General features: G+C 38.0%; 1 protein-coding gene across 3 annotated transcripts in view; it reads right to left on the reverse strand.

The window, feature by feature from the left end:
* Positions 1-3,447: 3,447 nt before the first annotated feature.
* The window catches only part of IFT88 (intraflagellar transport 88), a 49,604-nt gene continuing 36,945 nt past the window's right edge, over positions 3,448-16,106 (reverse strand). For all 3 annotated transcript variants that reach the window (XM_075050760.1, XM_075050759.1, XM_075050761.1), the window contains 3 exons: positions 13,779-13,839; positions 4,412-4,507; positions 3,448-3,718 (listed from right to left, as the gene is read on the reverse strand). In XM_075050760.1, the coding sequence (XP_074906861.1) occupies positions 3,597-3,718; positions 4,412-4,507; positions 13,779-13,839 (279 nt within the window). In that variant the 3' untranslated portion in view covers positions 3,448-3,596. The remainder of the gene's footprint in view (positions 3,719-4,411; positions 4,508-13,778; positions 13,840-16,106) is intronic.

Genomic DNA, 16,106 nt, shown 5'->3' on the forward strand with positions numbered 1-16,106 from the left:
CACATACCTGCAGCGTGGCTTCTGGAGATGGAGTCTGTTTTGCACAACCAAGCCTGACTAAATGTTTCTGCTTGACTTTCTGGGATGAAGGTAGAATTATTTAGCTCATGCAGTGTTTCCACTCCTGCAGTTTCTGAGACCTGTTGCAGGGCTGAGGGCATCCTACATGGCAGCAGGGAACAGAACTCACACTGCACCTGAGCTAAACGCCAACCAAGCTACCTCCAGGACGGGGCCAGGGTCATCGCATCAACATAGCACAATAATCATGTGTAACCCAGGTAATTATCTTAGACACAGCGTCCCGCTAGCATGGCTACGCTTCCTTTGCGACCTGATAGGAGAGACAGGTGTGTTCACCTACCAGTATCTTGAGGTATTCCAACAACATGCTGACATAGCACTTTAGACACGCACGCAGCTTCTTTCTCCTGAACAGATTCCAGTTATATTCATCCCCATGAGGGATCATTCTGCAGCCTTCAGTCCAGGTGGGATGTCACATCTTGTGGTCCCTCACACAGAATGTCCCCCAGAGCAGAAGGAGACTGCACTGAAGCTGCTTATGAAGAATGGTTACTGGCCCAGGCTAACCTTTGGGTCATGCAAGGGAATTGTCTGGGAGATTGCCAATAGCCACGGGCCAAAACTGTACTGGGGAGTGGGCTACTGGTCTTACAGTATGGATGGTTACATGTCAGCTCCTCTGCTCTGGGCCTGCCCTGGCAATGTTGCAATTCCAGTAGAGACATAGCTATAGTTACATGGTTTTGAAGGTGAACCTGGGCTAAATCATTTTGACTGTCAGCAGGACTTACTATACTAGTCCAGTGCTGGAGCTGGATCACATGGCTTTCTGTCAGTTCAGAACAAGCTCAACCGTGCTTGCAAAATAACAAGCAAATACATCATAACCCAGAGCATTATATAATCAGATCCTCATGCTATAGGAAAAACAACACGTTCCAGAAGTTCCTGGGAGTTTGTGCAGGAGTGGAACAGAAGTGCAAATCTGTTTGTAAACCACAGAATTTTACATAATCATCTGGGCAAACCGAACAAAGAATGCTACTGATCAAAATCTCTGATGTCCCTAGGAGTGTTTCTACAGACTAAGCTGTGAACCATATCCCAAATTATTAGTAATTTGTACCACTTTATCACAGATATGTCTATGCAACTGCAATGTTTGATTAGATGCTCTACTCAAATGGTTTTGTGTTAGAAGACCATGACAGTATCTTGCCTGTCTTCTCCTTTGCACTGTTTCACAGGTTTATCTATGCTCCCTGTCATGGTCCCAAATACTTTCACCCACTGTGATTAGTCAGATACCTCATTCCACTGCAGTCTGTAGCTGAAGATGCTCCCTCCTGCCTGACACATTGCATCCTGGAGGTCCAGGTCTTCCAAGACTGTAAGCCTGACAGAAAAGAACTACCATGATATCCAGGAATATGTCATCCCATGACCAGAGCAATAGATACGGCAGCAGTGAAGAACAGGCAAGAGAAAGCTGGGTCTCAAGTGTGACCGTAAGATTAAGTCATCTGCCCGAGTCCTTCTCTGAGAATTGTTCAGCTCGATTGCCTTTTCATCTCCCCTCCTTTGTCTTTCTGACTGACATTTCATTGAAAATACTAAAAATATACACTGTTGTACTGGGTGTCAGTGCCAAGGTTTTGACAGTGGTGGGGCTGCAGGGTTAGCCTTGGTGAAGAGAGGTCAGGGCTGCCCAGTGCCAGACACAGCAAGTTCCTGCCAGCTCTACAACAGACCCTGAATATACCCTGCTGACAAGGGTATGTGGGCTCTGTGTTCACAGGTGTGCACTCTTTGGACTACTGTCAAGGAGTGGAAAAAAGTAAAAAGGTAAAGTCTGCAGTGAAACTGGAGATTCACCAGAGACAAAAGAGGCAACACATTTCTGTATTTCTTGTTCTAAAAGACATGGAAGGTCTCCTCAGCTGAGTTGAGCAGTCAAAAAGCCATAGACTGCTCTGGCTTGGCATGTTAGCATTGCAGTGTGGTATCCAAGTTCTTAGCTGCATAAGCCAGCCATTCTTTCCCCTTCTGTCCCTACCTGCAGCAGAGGTCATCTTTTTTTTTTCCTTTCTGTCCTGCTGCTAAGGGAGAACTGCAGCACAGGAAAGACTTGCAGAAATAAGACAGGTGGCATCTGCTTCCTTCTCACACTCTTTTCGATCCTCTAGAAGGATCGGGCCCCAGAGCTTACCATGTCTTTTTTGTCTGGTGAGCTCCTCGGGATGTTCCATAAACCACGCTGGATGTGCTCTGCTTATACCACCAAGCGGCAGCTGGTACAGTCCTAGACTGAGTGCTGCACCAGTATTGTGAGAAACACGTTACATATAAAGCAGTTCATTAACTGTAGCATAAAACCTACAGGGCTACATTTCTACAACTGTGCCATTACGGAAGTATTTCTGGCCACTTGCAGAGACATCTTTTGAGACAGGGCAGATGTTTCTAAAACCTGAAAAGAACATTTCATGAAGATATGAAGAGAACTTTCCAGGGTCCCTAGTTGGGAAACAGTCTAAGCACCAACACTGAGAACGAGCATTGGAAATTTTAGAAGACTGAACGCTTACATTTCAAAGTAATAACCAAAGTCTAACTATTAAACCAAACTCACACCAATGTTTTAAAAACAAGTCCCTGCCACACCAGTGTACTAGTTTTAGCAAGTATTTATTAGGAAATTCTGAACACCTGAGTAAGATTTTTATCTCCAAAAAGTGATACAAATCAAGAACCCCATGTTCCTATTTAACACGTCTTTATGACTTCAGATCAAACTTGTTTGGTTTGTAAGCAAAATGGTGATTCCTGTAACTAACATCTTTGCACATACTCAAGCTAGGCTGTAGAAAGCTACCTCTATGTAGTCAGTGCCACAATCCCCAACACAAGATTCAAAAGCTGAAATCTAATTAGCAATTCTGAACAAACTAGAGTGAAATCCTGCCCACTCTGACCATTCGAAATAAAAAAAAAACAACCCTCCCCTTTGTAATTGCGTTGCTAAGAGACTGCAAAATGGCCCTAGTTCAGCTAAGGATAGACTAAAATTAAGATGATTTCTTCAGTATTAAGTGCTTTACTGAACTGGGGCCTTAAAGATGACCAAGGTCATATCCAACACACTCAGAAAAATCAATTCACAGGCCTTAAATAAATTCTGGCTTTGGATGAAGGATATGGGACTTTCAACCTTATAACATTGTTTTGAGGTATTTCACACTGAAAGGTGAAATTTTAGAGGCTGCTGTGTTTCATACTATCATCAGATGTATCTCTGAAAGCAAAAGCTTTATGCATTTGATACAGTTTGCAATGAGTTTGAATACCTGTGTAGTTTTTATGCACAAGTAAAATAACCTCAGCATTATTTTTTAAAAAAATCAATTATAAAAGACGCTGCAACTTGAAATCCATGTTTTTAATGTAAGATACCATATATCCAAAGTATTTCACAAATATTTTAGCAAAATCCGCTACAAAATCATCAAGGATGAAAGTTTTTCTGCTAAAACTTTTAAAAAGAGAAAAAATTATGAGTGGACCATATGCTATTCTGGAAGCAAATCCTCTCCTAGTTCTTCGTCAGCAAAGTCATCTTCCTCAGTTCTCTTTCTTGCTGCAGTTTTTGGTCTTTCTGCTTGCGGGCCAAGTGGATCTATGTAGGAGGCATCTAGGGTTTAAATACATTTGAAACAGTTACCTACAAGTAATTTTAGCTTTGTTTCAAACAGAGAATCAAACAAAAGAGTGGGTTTTAGCATTACACATCTGTAACATGTCTTTGAAATGCAGACTAGAAAAAGCATATGAACACTGACGGAGAACAAGATACCGTGTTCAGGAACCAAGGCACGGCACAAGAGCAAAGTACCTGAGTGCTAGTGATAGAAGCTTTTTTTTTTTTTCCTCCTTTTTTTAAAAATAAATTTCTATTTATTTTATTACAGTCATTAAGTGAGAAAAAGACTTCAGAAGAGTGCATGGAACAGGAAGACTGAGGAGTTGGTTAAGGAAGGGCATTTTAGGAAGTACCACATTCCATGTGGATTTGTTTTTTTAAACCCCTTTGAAAATTCAATCTTAGTGAAGAACTCATGACTGCAGAACAACAAGAATTGACTAAAGGATGCAGCAGACAGAAATCAAAAGTAATAAATATTTACATGGGTCACATTTCTTAATATTTACAATTACTTTATAGTAAGCTCTGAACAATGAAGCTAAAGCCATTCTTCATATTTATTTCATGAGAAAAATGTTTTCCTAATTGTCTAATTTCACATGCTCTTCCAAGAACTTATTTTTTCCATCTCCCCTCTCTTTAAGGGCCAGGAAAGTAAGAAGGTATAAGATGCCCACTTGCCTATTTCTTTACTGCCGCTACTTTCATAGGGTTCACTTGTTCCAGGCAAAGCTTTTAGTTTGGCACTCAGTCTTTCCCCTTTGGTACCACCACTATCTGGGGGGAAAAAAAAAAAAAAAAAAGTTGAAGACAAATAACATGCTGTTATGTTCTGTGAAATCATGATATAAGAACAACATAAATTCAGCTACTATCTGTCAAACAAGATTTGGATGAAACCATCTTTTCATGATGGATACAGTACACATTTGTAATAGTGGTCATTAAAACACAATGGACACTGTGTCCACACATGTGTGTGTTTTAATTTAAAAAAAAAATATACACAACCTTATTTACTTTGGAGTAAACACATTAAAATATTTCTGCTTCAAATGCTAACATTTCAGTTGCTTATAAATTACAGTCACATTTTGGAGTTAAAATAAGCATGATAAATATAAACGCTGTCACAATGTATATAGACATTTCATACGTCTGTGTGCTTACTAATATATTAGTATGAACCACCTGTTCAATACTGTCACCGTTAAATACAACACTAACTTTCCTTTTAATTAGAAGAGTATATTTGGCATGTGCTGTCCGCATGGCAGGCAGGCGCAGTTCATGTATACAGACCATCCTGGCCCTGCATCTTGCTGTAAACACTGTGCTGGCAGCTCAGTTTGCAGTGGGGCCCCAAGGAATGTGTCGGCTCCAAGGGCTGCCTCGTGCCCAGACAACATCAGATTAACATTCTCTTGCCACAGCAGTATTCCAGACACTTTAAATATTCTGTTCACCTCTGAATCTCTTTTTCACATTCATGGCAAGCTTTCAATCTCGTCTGCTAAAACAAATTTTTATGCAATTTTTTTCTCCTAGGAGAAAATGTAAATGTTTCACGTTTGGCATGGTATATTTACAAAGCAGGACATGCCATGCAGCCAAATACAAACATGCTCATTTACAACGCGAAACAATGCTGTTATTAAATGTCCTCCATCTGTAAGGAGGAAAAATGGGTTTCATTCAGCAAACATTAACAACAAAGTCTGGACTTGGCAACACATTTCCATTGTCTTATTTACTATAAATGTTCTTTTTCTAAATATTGTTACTATTTAAGAAAAAAAAAAAAACCCAAAACACTTCCACAAAGATGACAAACCTTTATTTCTCTATAAATACTACTGCAGACTCCAGTTTACTCAGCCCTGAATTGCAAGACAATGTTTCTGCTCCAAGAAAGATCTAATACATACAGTCACATGTCAAACAGTTAATATGTTTACAAGACACAGATTATGGTTGAAACTTCAAAGCAAGGAAAATCTATTTTAATGTACATCGAGCTCCCTTGGATCAATTCTCACTGACAGGTTTCATGGAAGAAGTGAATGCTTAACGAAGGATTTGAAGAAACTGAAAGATATCAATGGGTTTGATTGGGGGGATGAAACAAAGGGCTGTAAAATTACAAAAGGGCTGGCTCTTGATGTCAGTGGGCTTTGGACAGGCCTTAGCAACAAGGAGGCGAGCGCTGAGCTTCAAAGATGGTGTGGATGAAAACATTTTGAGGACAGTTTAGAGGAGAATACAAAATGTTTAACAGGGAGAGAAAGAGTAGGGTAGGAGTAGGCACAGAGTCTTGTGCAAAGGAAAACAAGTAATTCACAAAATAATGAATAAAGTTGGAAGAAGCAGTAAGGAGATCTAAAGGAATGATACAGCAGCAACTATACTAGGGGAAGACTGAACTAGTCAGAGAAACTCCATAGGTTTAATTGGTTGGTTCCAGAAAGGAAGAACTGGGTGTAATGAAAATAAAAGAGGAAGAAGATGGCATATCAAAGGTTTTCAACTGTGAAGGAGGAAAACACATGGGTTTCAGTGATACCACCAGAGGAAGGTGAAAGATTTTATATTAACTAAAAGAAGAAAAAAAAGGATGGTAGACGAGCCAAAATAGCTGGAATAAACATAACACCCGCAAGTTACCTGTACATCTTACTGCCCTAAAACAAACAATTGAAAACAGAAGCTTTCTTGAACATCCTAGGACCCTTAAGTTTTATTAGGGCTACATCCGAGAAGGGAATAAAGCAGTAAGTCCAAAATTTTAAGCCAAATTTCCCCCTCTTTTCTGTCCCAATCTAGTGGATGGCCAACCCTTGAAGTACCTAAGCCTCACCAACTGCCCCCCACATAGCTTTGAAGTTCCTTAAGCACTTATTGCTATGATTGAGGTGCCCAAAATAGCCATCCTGAGCAGCAAAGATGCCTTCAGGATATTCAGCATGCGACCTTGGTGTCTAAGCTCCTCTTTCTGTTTGTGAGCCAATACGGTAAAATGGAACTGTGAGTGCTGTTACAGTGAGCAAATGTAGCTGTTCACACAAATGTAGCTTTTTAGGCTTCAGACTTCATTCAGTTGCCCAAACACATTATTTACTGTGTTTAATGAACTGAACCAACTCACCAAAGGGTTAATTAATGCTAGAAGTAGTGCAAAGGAAGCAGCAAGAACATATGACCAGGAATGGGAAAGAAAAGAAGTGCTGAGAGGGGCTGGACTCTTCTTTCCAGAAGCAACAAGTTATTTGATAAGTACATCCCACCCTGACTAAATGCACCCTGGAAAAAACTATGAAGAGTAAGTGTCTGTGGGCATAGTGCCCTCTTAACACTTAAGCAATAAGAACATATGGATGCCTTACTAGATTAGATTAAAGATCTATCTAAACTGGCTTATTGTCCATACAAAAGAACAAGAAGCTTAGTGAAGAGCATCATAAGTAGAGCAAGCATATACAGTAGCTTTCCAAGAATAATTTCGTAGCCTCCAACAATCTGTAAGTCAAGCATGTGTTTAGGGGAAGGGGGCAGCTCTTCATATTTAATAATGGATTGATTGATTTATTCTCCAAGAACTTGTTCAGTCTTTCCTTGTGCCCCTGTGAAATTTTTGCATCTGTAACAACGCGAGGTAAGGAGTTCCACCTTTCATTTACTCTGAACCTACCAATCTAGCCCACCTCCCCACAGAAAGGAGCACCCTGCCCTTTCTGCCCTGCATTGCATCCCCCTCCACATGCTGTCAAGTGGTAGCAGGTTGTGCTGGAGCAGGTTACCAATACATTTAAAACTGATCTAATGAAAATTTTTTCTCAGGTGGATCAGCAAAGTAATGCAGCTCACCTTACCTCTATATGACCATTATATCTACAGCAAGAGTGAAGGGAAGGTTAACATCTCTTCTGGTAGCAGCCCACAGTTAGTTTAAATTAAGCTAATATGCAAAACCACATCAAGTCTCCATGGACTGCATTATGCTCTGAGCATACCTAAAAATGTGGAAGAAGAGCATCTTTCATTTTAAAGTACATCTGGAAGAGAATAATAGGTGGTTGACACCATCTACCTTACACAGAGATGTCAGCAGCTCAGGAAGCAAGAGGTCTGCCTTCAATGCCTGCCTTCAGCTCTGGGAGTTCAAACCCACAGTTCTGTCTTTCAGGAGGAGTGTCCTAGTTGTTGAGCCATTTGGGGTAAGGCTTTTCTTGACACTCAGCCATGGGATACAGGATTTGGCTGCCAATATGGCAGCTATTAAAAACTCTGCTGACCATATACCATGATCTGCCAGAAGTTTACATCTCATCTTGAAATTACTTTTTGTAGTTCTGTTTGCAGATAAATCATCTATATGTTTTTATTCAATATACATACATAGGTAATTGGGCCAACGTTAAGGAATATAAGCTTGCAATGTAGACTTCAGGACTTTGGTGTCCTACAGTGAAGAGAACTCAGGGGAGGAATTGTTTTTAAAGCATTTCATCACAGACATGCATACTTTTGGTAGGTGAGTTTTACAGTTTCTACTCACTGTTCCCTGCGTCCCGCCTCAAATCCAGGAAAAAGATTTTATACACATTCCAGCTTTTGGATGATGGGAATGAAACTAACTTTCACTAAAATAATACACAGAAGAAAACAAAGCTAATATTGATACAAAGGATAATAATAAAAACTCTGGATGAAAAGCTTTTTTCGTAGTTTTTCTCTACTAATAGTAGAGCTTTCAGTGTTAACATCTCTCTGATTGCACTTGCAATCAAAGGACTACAGGTAGACATTTCTCCAACTGCAAATTAATTCTATCTGCATTACTCTAGTAACTGTACAAACACATGCTCCTAATTAAAGTTCTTTAATAATGGAAGACCACTGCTGAACTAAATTGCTCTCTGTATCTAAGCAAACCTTCACTGCAATTAATACATGCTTCTTATTTATTTACTTATTGTGCTCTTATGTAAAAAGTATGTTATGACTGTAGTTCACATGGAGGCCAGTTCCAGTGTACTCAGTCTGAGTTAGTAACGTGGACACATACACATAAACTGACTGCAGGAACATGGTTCCAGAGTTGAAAAAGCAACAGTAACTGATTAAGCAGGGCTGGTGGATATATTTTTAAAATCTGATTTATAAATACATTTACTCTGTAAAATGATCATACTTGAGACTTGGATTATCATGCTGACCTTATCTTCCCCTCACAGTCTGTGTTCAATAGCCTTAACCAGGAACTATGCATATAAAGACATAAATAATATACTCCGCATGCTGGTATCTTTTACAGTGCATTCCTTCTCATCCGTTTAAAAGTCATGCCTACAATGTTATATTTAGGATATTTACGTTGTTGTATTTTAATATGTTCTATTCATTCAGATTTGTTCAACTTCCTCCAAGAACTGATTTGAACTAATTCCTTCACATACAATTTGGAGGGGAAAAAAACCCAACCAACCAAAGTAGAAAACTTAGTTTTTAAAAAAATGGTTAATTTTATATGGCAGAATAATGAATAAAGCAACATACTACAAAAGTAATCATATTTTGGAATAATCCTATTTTAAGTAGTGATATCTAGCAAAAAAGATTCTAAATCTTTTTAAGTGTTTCTGTACTTCCTACTTAGCAAGATACCTGTGTGTATATCACTTCGACGCATAAAATCCGTGATATTTATATTTATTTTTTAAAGGATTCTCACTAGTTGCAATTACAGCGATGAGATTAGAAATTCCTCCAGTATCACAAAGGACAAATTAGAATTGTTAGTACCATTTTACTCATTAGGAAAAGATACTAAAGGGTAAGGTTGTTACATAATCTACCTCCTCTGTAAAATGTTTACGTAAAAGTGCATAGTGGGCTAATGCTTTTAGAGACTACAGATGCTTCACTAAATTCAGAATGTGTTTAAATGCAGCTCTGTGTATCTTTCATATATGGGATGAAGACACCATCTTTGGAGAAGAGAAGGCTTTAGTTTCGTTTGACCAAAGAGAACAAAGTTCATCATAGCAAGCAGAATATTATATTAAAACTGAGAAACAGCATGTTTGTATATGGGATGTTTGTTTGGGATGGACAAACCCATTTATCTACTGACATCATCACAGGTGAAATGAAAAAGGGAAAAGAAACCTAAATTATTCTCGCATGGTTTCCTTTCATCTGGACAGCCTTAGGTAACAAGGAGAATGCAAAGTGCTCAGCCTTTCATCTTCTGAATTCAGCATGGCTTCTTTGGGCTCCTGCCCGAGACTGTGTGGCTCCTCTCATCCAGTACAAAACTCCCCATTCAGAAAGCAGGGTAAATGCAGACCAAGTAAACACTGCTATGGTAATGTATTCCTTAAAGTCATACTTGCCCTTATCTATGAAAGGCCTTAGGCCATTGAACAGTAAAAATCTCTTAAGAGTAGTAAAGACCACAGTGTCCTAACTTCCAAATTCTGGATGTTACCATCACATCTCTGCAAAACACAAAAAGGTGAGTATGAAAACAAGAAAATATTATTGGAAAGGAAATATTTGAGAACTGCCTAAACTCAGATGTACTTTTAGCTCCCTTCAGGGTTTTGTGGTGGGGTTTTCTTCTGGTTTTTGGTTTGGTTTTTTGGTTTTGTTTTTTTTCCTCTTTTCTCCTTTTTTAAATTAAAAAGACGAATTTTAAGGGAGTTTACCAATGTCATCTGCTTCAACATGAATCAAAAAGATTGAAAATCATAAATCTGATAATTGTGGGGAGAAGAAAATTTCACTTATTATAATAAGAGTTAACAAATGGGTTCAATTTTGGGGAGGCATTTTAGATTCAATGCTTATCCTTCTCACAAGACAAGAGCAGACTTTGACGCTGATATAGATGTCAGTTTTCTTGGACTCCCTTCTTCCATTCTGTCTACCATCCATGCATACACTAATCATATTCTTCAAATTATGCTTTGGTGCATCTCATGCACCTTCTGTTTTAATTTATATTGGCAAACTAGTAGGTGTCCTATAAAGTACAAACCCTGCTGAGTTAGTTCTCTTTACTCTTAGCTTCCTCTTTAAAAGCAATTTTAGATCATATTTCCTAAACCAAGGAAGCCCGAATTAATAATAGTCCTAATATAAATAACTGTATAGGCACAAAATATTTTGGGGAAAAAAGAATAATCTGTTAGGAATGCCAGCAAGTGGGGGGCAGTGAGCTGGTAAGAGGAAAGAAATAAAATATGCATCATACCTAAAATATTTGGAATGTCTACACACTTCATTTAGCTAGTGTAAGTACTAAACTAAGGAGGATTCCATGCTTCACTGGGTTCAATAATGATAACAAATCCCTCATACAGTATAGGAAAATGATCCCTTTTGGTCTTGGCAACACCACTGGAAAAGACTAATCTTGAAATATATACAAATGTTTCTTTTTTTTTTATTATGAAGCCATTAATTTATCAAAAGTGTACTAAGATTCTGAAATAATGCATGTTTATATATCATATGTGTCTTCACACAGGCCATGTACAGAAATTTAAGAAACTGCAAAATACAGACTCATAACCCAAGTGAATAATGCCAAACATTGGACAAAACAATGTTTGGGTCTTCAGGTTTCTCTCAGCCATCCTCAGTAAAAGGTAGACAAACTACAACATAGTCCTTAACAGCTGCTGATGTGAGCGTGCAGTTTATTCACTGATAAGAGTCCCCAGAGTCAACGTTACTAATTAAAAAAATGTGTAATGCCTTTGACTCCTTCTAAAAATATATATAAGTAGTACATCTCACCACAACTTTTAATTAGGAATCCCAGCAGAAAGTTAACTCCAGGCTCAATACAGGACCTTCTTTGTACCTCTGCTTGTTTGCCAAGTCATTTCCAGAAAGGTTGGATCTTTGGCACTGAATTTGTATAACAGAGACTTCTCCAAACATGCTCTCATAACAGACTTGTTCCCAGACTCTTTTTTTTCCCCATTCTTTCATGAATTTGACATAATATCTTGAGCAACAATCTAAGAATTATTGATAGGACAAATTCTAGGTCAATTCTGACCCTGCTTACCCTCTCATCCTCTTAATGTTAGCATCCTAAATGTCTGCATTTGCTCTTCTCCCATTACTCTGGTTATGAGGGGAAAGAGTAATGCCTTGGAATTACTAGAGCTTGCAGTCAAGTTCCTCATGTGTTCAACTTTGGAGGGGAGGGGAAGGGATTTTTTTAAAATTTTTAAAATTTTTTTAAAAAAGACAACTTTCCATAGATACTTCTGTCTTTAAAAGAAGTATTGACAAACTGGTAGTCTGGAGGATTAATGTTGTCTTAGCATCTTTCCAGCTTGATCGTTATTTATATCCTCCTTGCTAAATTACCGACTCACTCTCTCCCAATAACATACCCCTTTTTTACTAATGAGGGTAGGGATAATTACAAAATACAGCTGTGAGAAAAGAAGCCCTTTGTGCCATTTGCCTATATGGCTGATGCAATGTTTTGCCCAGCTGTAAATACCCTTGCCTGCTACCAATGCTGCTCTTCATTTCTATTTATTATAAGTCAAAGTGGATCTCCACTTTATGACAGAAAACAGGGACCAATGCTGTTTCACGCTGCTGTTTTGCTGGCTGCCTGATCATAGGGCTTATGTAACAAAGGAGAGTCCAGAAACATTTCCATCCCTCTGTTACCAAAATAAGGAACTTCACCCCAAGAATTACTTTGGCTGGCCTGAGGCCCAGAACAGGTAAAATTCAGTCCTAGGTGAGTTCTGTTTTTTCTACATATCAATAAATGATTTAAAAGCTTCTTTAGTAACACTACCGAGCTGAAAAAGGAATGAGATCTCTCTTAAGCATCCAACACTCATTCTTAATCCTTAGAGAACCCAGGAGAGCAGTCTTCATAAATGTAACAGTACTCTAAGGTCATTTTAAGATTACAGTAGTAATTTCCATGACTTTTCATGACCCTACAGAAATGTAGTACAGCATCTGCTATGTAGGTGAAGAAATAAAATTACCAAATAAGAAGAAAAAAAAAAATCCGTAAATTATTTCTCTGTAAAAGGAAGGGAAGAGAGGTAAGAATTTATAGGAGGTATCTTTTTATGAGACCCACCAATATTAAGATAAACCAAAAACAGAATACAAAGAAACCATTTCCTTTTTGGGTCAAAATAGGGATTTTTTTTTTTTTTCCAGGTGGCTGAAGTAGCCTGAAGTCTGCTAGTTTCCTTAGAGCAGCAGCAGGGAACAGTTAGGTTTAACATTACTAACATTTCAGGGATTTAATAATGGGAGGGAAAAATCATTAGCTCTGCAATATTCAGACTGCCTAGTGCAGAAAAGACAAAGCAGGCCAGCTTCCAGACTTACATTGCTAGAGTTTTACATTTATGAAAGTCAGCATTGTAAATCTATAAGAGCAGAGAGACTTAGTAGTCAGAGTCAGAGCTTTCCTCTACGGAAGACTCTAGTGCTTCAACTCTGCTATACTGAGAAAAGGGGAAGAAGGAGCTCAAAGATAGTACAGGTGTCTTCTCCTTATTACAGAGCTGGTTGCACAAAATAGCCTCTTGAACTTGTAACAAACACCTAATGTAATAGACTAGACATTGGGGACAAAATTCCCTTTCCTCCATGTTAAATAAAGACACAATGAATTCCTGTTTTTCATGGCTTACCTGTTCTGTTTTTTTATAATATATGATTCCTTACAGTAAATACTCCGAAGTTAATGGGATAAAAATGTTTGAGTCCACAGTATTGAAAACAAGTAGAAATTTAGCTTTAGGAATACACTGAGATCTGTATATAAAGCACAAATCACAGGCCATACTGGTTGAGGTTTCATACAGCAATGAAATAATCAATAAGTATGAAACAAAATTTGTGAAGTACTTGCATATTACTCAGTGCGTATTTGTATGCATTTCAGAATGTAAGGAGATTTTACAAACACTTTAAGAAAAACTGTTTTCTTTAGGATCCTGACAAATCTGATATTTAAGCACAGGTATTAAGTACTTACCACCACCAGCACTTCCTTCTCTCCGGCTACGTGCACTGCCATCTCTGCCAGATTTAATGCGCTGGAGAACAGTGAAAAAGGTTTCAAAAGAACAGAACAAAACCCCCATTTAGTAATATACATTAGAGATAATTATTGAAAACTCAGCTTATTAATAAAACAGTAGAAGAACATGAAGCTAGGCTTACTATACTGTAACTAATAAATGTTTTTTCAATGCACAAAATTGTCCTTAAAGTCAGTGTTAAATCCAGTGTTTACATAAAACAAGAGTTCTATGAAATTCAAACAGAATATCTCAATAAATTACTTTTCTTCAGATAAATTTTATACAAGGAATGTGCATAAAAATAGTTCAGATGTACCTTTGTAAAGTACAGCTGAAAAAACAGGCAACATAGCCCTCCTTGCACGAGTTCAAAGTAGCCTCTGCCTATTAACGTCTTGTAAATCCCACAAGCGTTTTATTATTGTAAAGATTCAAGGGGGGATGCAGGGAAATCTATAAAAAGAACTATTCACCCCATAGATCTTAAATTTTGAATACTTGGCACAGCACTGTACTTCACAGCAAAATTTAATTTGCTGTTGAGTGTTAAATGCAAGATAAAGGTGAAGGTAAATACTTTAAAAGCTGTGTTTAAAAAGTCAGCTCTCTTGCACTGAGGAAGGTACCATAAACATCTTCCAGCTGTGTTTTTTTTAGTGTTATTTGAAAACTTTAACTGTTTATCAAAGCAGTACCTCTGTATTGCATGGCAGACTTGGCTTCTCCTGGAAAAACACCAAATTTCTCATGCATATATCTTGTCAATTACAAGAAGGTACATCTCAGTGAGGGACTTTTTGACAGATGGGTACAAAAACTTGGCATTTAAAGCACTCAGCTGTTAATATAAATAACCTCTGCATCTCATTTCAAAATATTAATTCAGGACCTGATTAAAACACATGCACACTCCCTAACCACGTATTCAGGTCACTTACTGTAGCTTCTTCACCTATTTTTCACCAGAAAAATACCATGGAGTCTGGCAAAGTTGAAATGACACAGAAGTGAAAGAACTTTCAAGATTCACGCCAACAGAAAAAGGAAGAACCCTTAAATCAAAACTCACAGGAGTCAGACAGGAAAGCAGCAAGCCTAGCATGAAACCAGGAATGGTCTTGGAGTGATCCAGTCTGGGACCAGAATTTCTCATACTTTTTATTTATTTTGGGAAATCCTCAAGTCTAAAATATGTTCTCTGAATTTTGGATTAAATATCCTATTCACAGTCCAGTGAAGTAGCATATATCAGTCCTTCAGGAAGCATGTTCAGACTCTCCAAATATTGAATGACTGACAACAAGTCTACCAGTGTAAGCTTGGCTTCTGTCTGGCAGAGGGAAGTGGTCCCTATATGATAGTGCCCTATGGCATTTACATCCTAGGACTTCACTTGACAATATTACACAAGTACTATAGCTTAAGCATATGACTAATTCCTGTAAAGTTCCAAGTGAGTAGTTTATAAGTCATCCCATACTAAAAGCAGACATTTAAAATAGGTCCAATGATTTCCACCCTAAAAATGCCTATTTCTCTCCCATGACTGCAAAAGACATTTAGGATGATTAGTCCAGATGTAGATGCCTGAAGTTAAAGGCAGTAAGTCCCCCCCAGTGTTCGCACCTATCATCAGTGCTTCACGCCACACCCAATCAGTCCCTCATTTTCAGTCATTAAACTCACTTAACGGAAATAAATAGTAATGTGTGTATACATCAGTGCCAAGAAGGTTGCATGAACTTTTACACTGTTACCTCTCTTTTTTAAACTAAAACATGAAAAAGGAAGATTAATACAGTTTAAAAAAATAAAAGGAAAGAAAAAAAAACAACATATGAAGGTTACAGTAAAAATCCAACGCTGTAAGAGGCAGGGAGAAAAATTTCTACAGAGAATGAACCCCACAGATGTTCCTAGATTCCTGGCTGGAAGTATTTAACAACTTGTCCATATTTGAGAACTGAGCGAAGTAAGTACTCCAGAATATTTATTTTGGTATAAACTCCATGTGGATATACTTATTCTGGAAAAACAATGCCAGAACAGCAAATTTTGATAAATTTCTACAGGAAGACAAAATCTGTGTGCAGACTTTGAAATGTAGGTATATTACACTAGCATTTATCTATTTTCTCTTTACTGGGTGCAATCAAGAAATCATGGGTTAGTCTGAAATTGGGAGCAGGAATTAAACTATTATCTGGTATTGCTAACTGAAACCAGTGTTTCCATTGGAAACTTAGGTGGTGAAATATTAAAATTTGGTAATTTTAGAA

Source organism: Buteo buteo, chromosome 18 (genome assembly GCF_964188355.1).
Source record: "Buteo buteo chromosome 18, bButBut1.hap1.1, whole genome shotgun sequence".
NCBI lineage: Eukaryota > Metazoa > Chordata > Aves > Accipitriformes > Accipitridae > Buteo > Buteo buteo.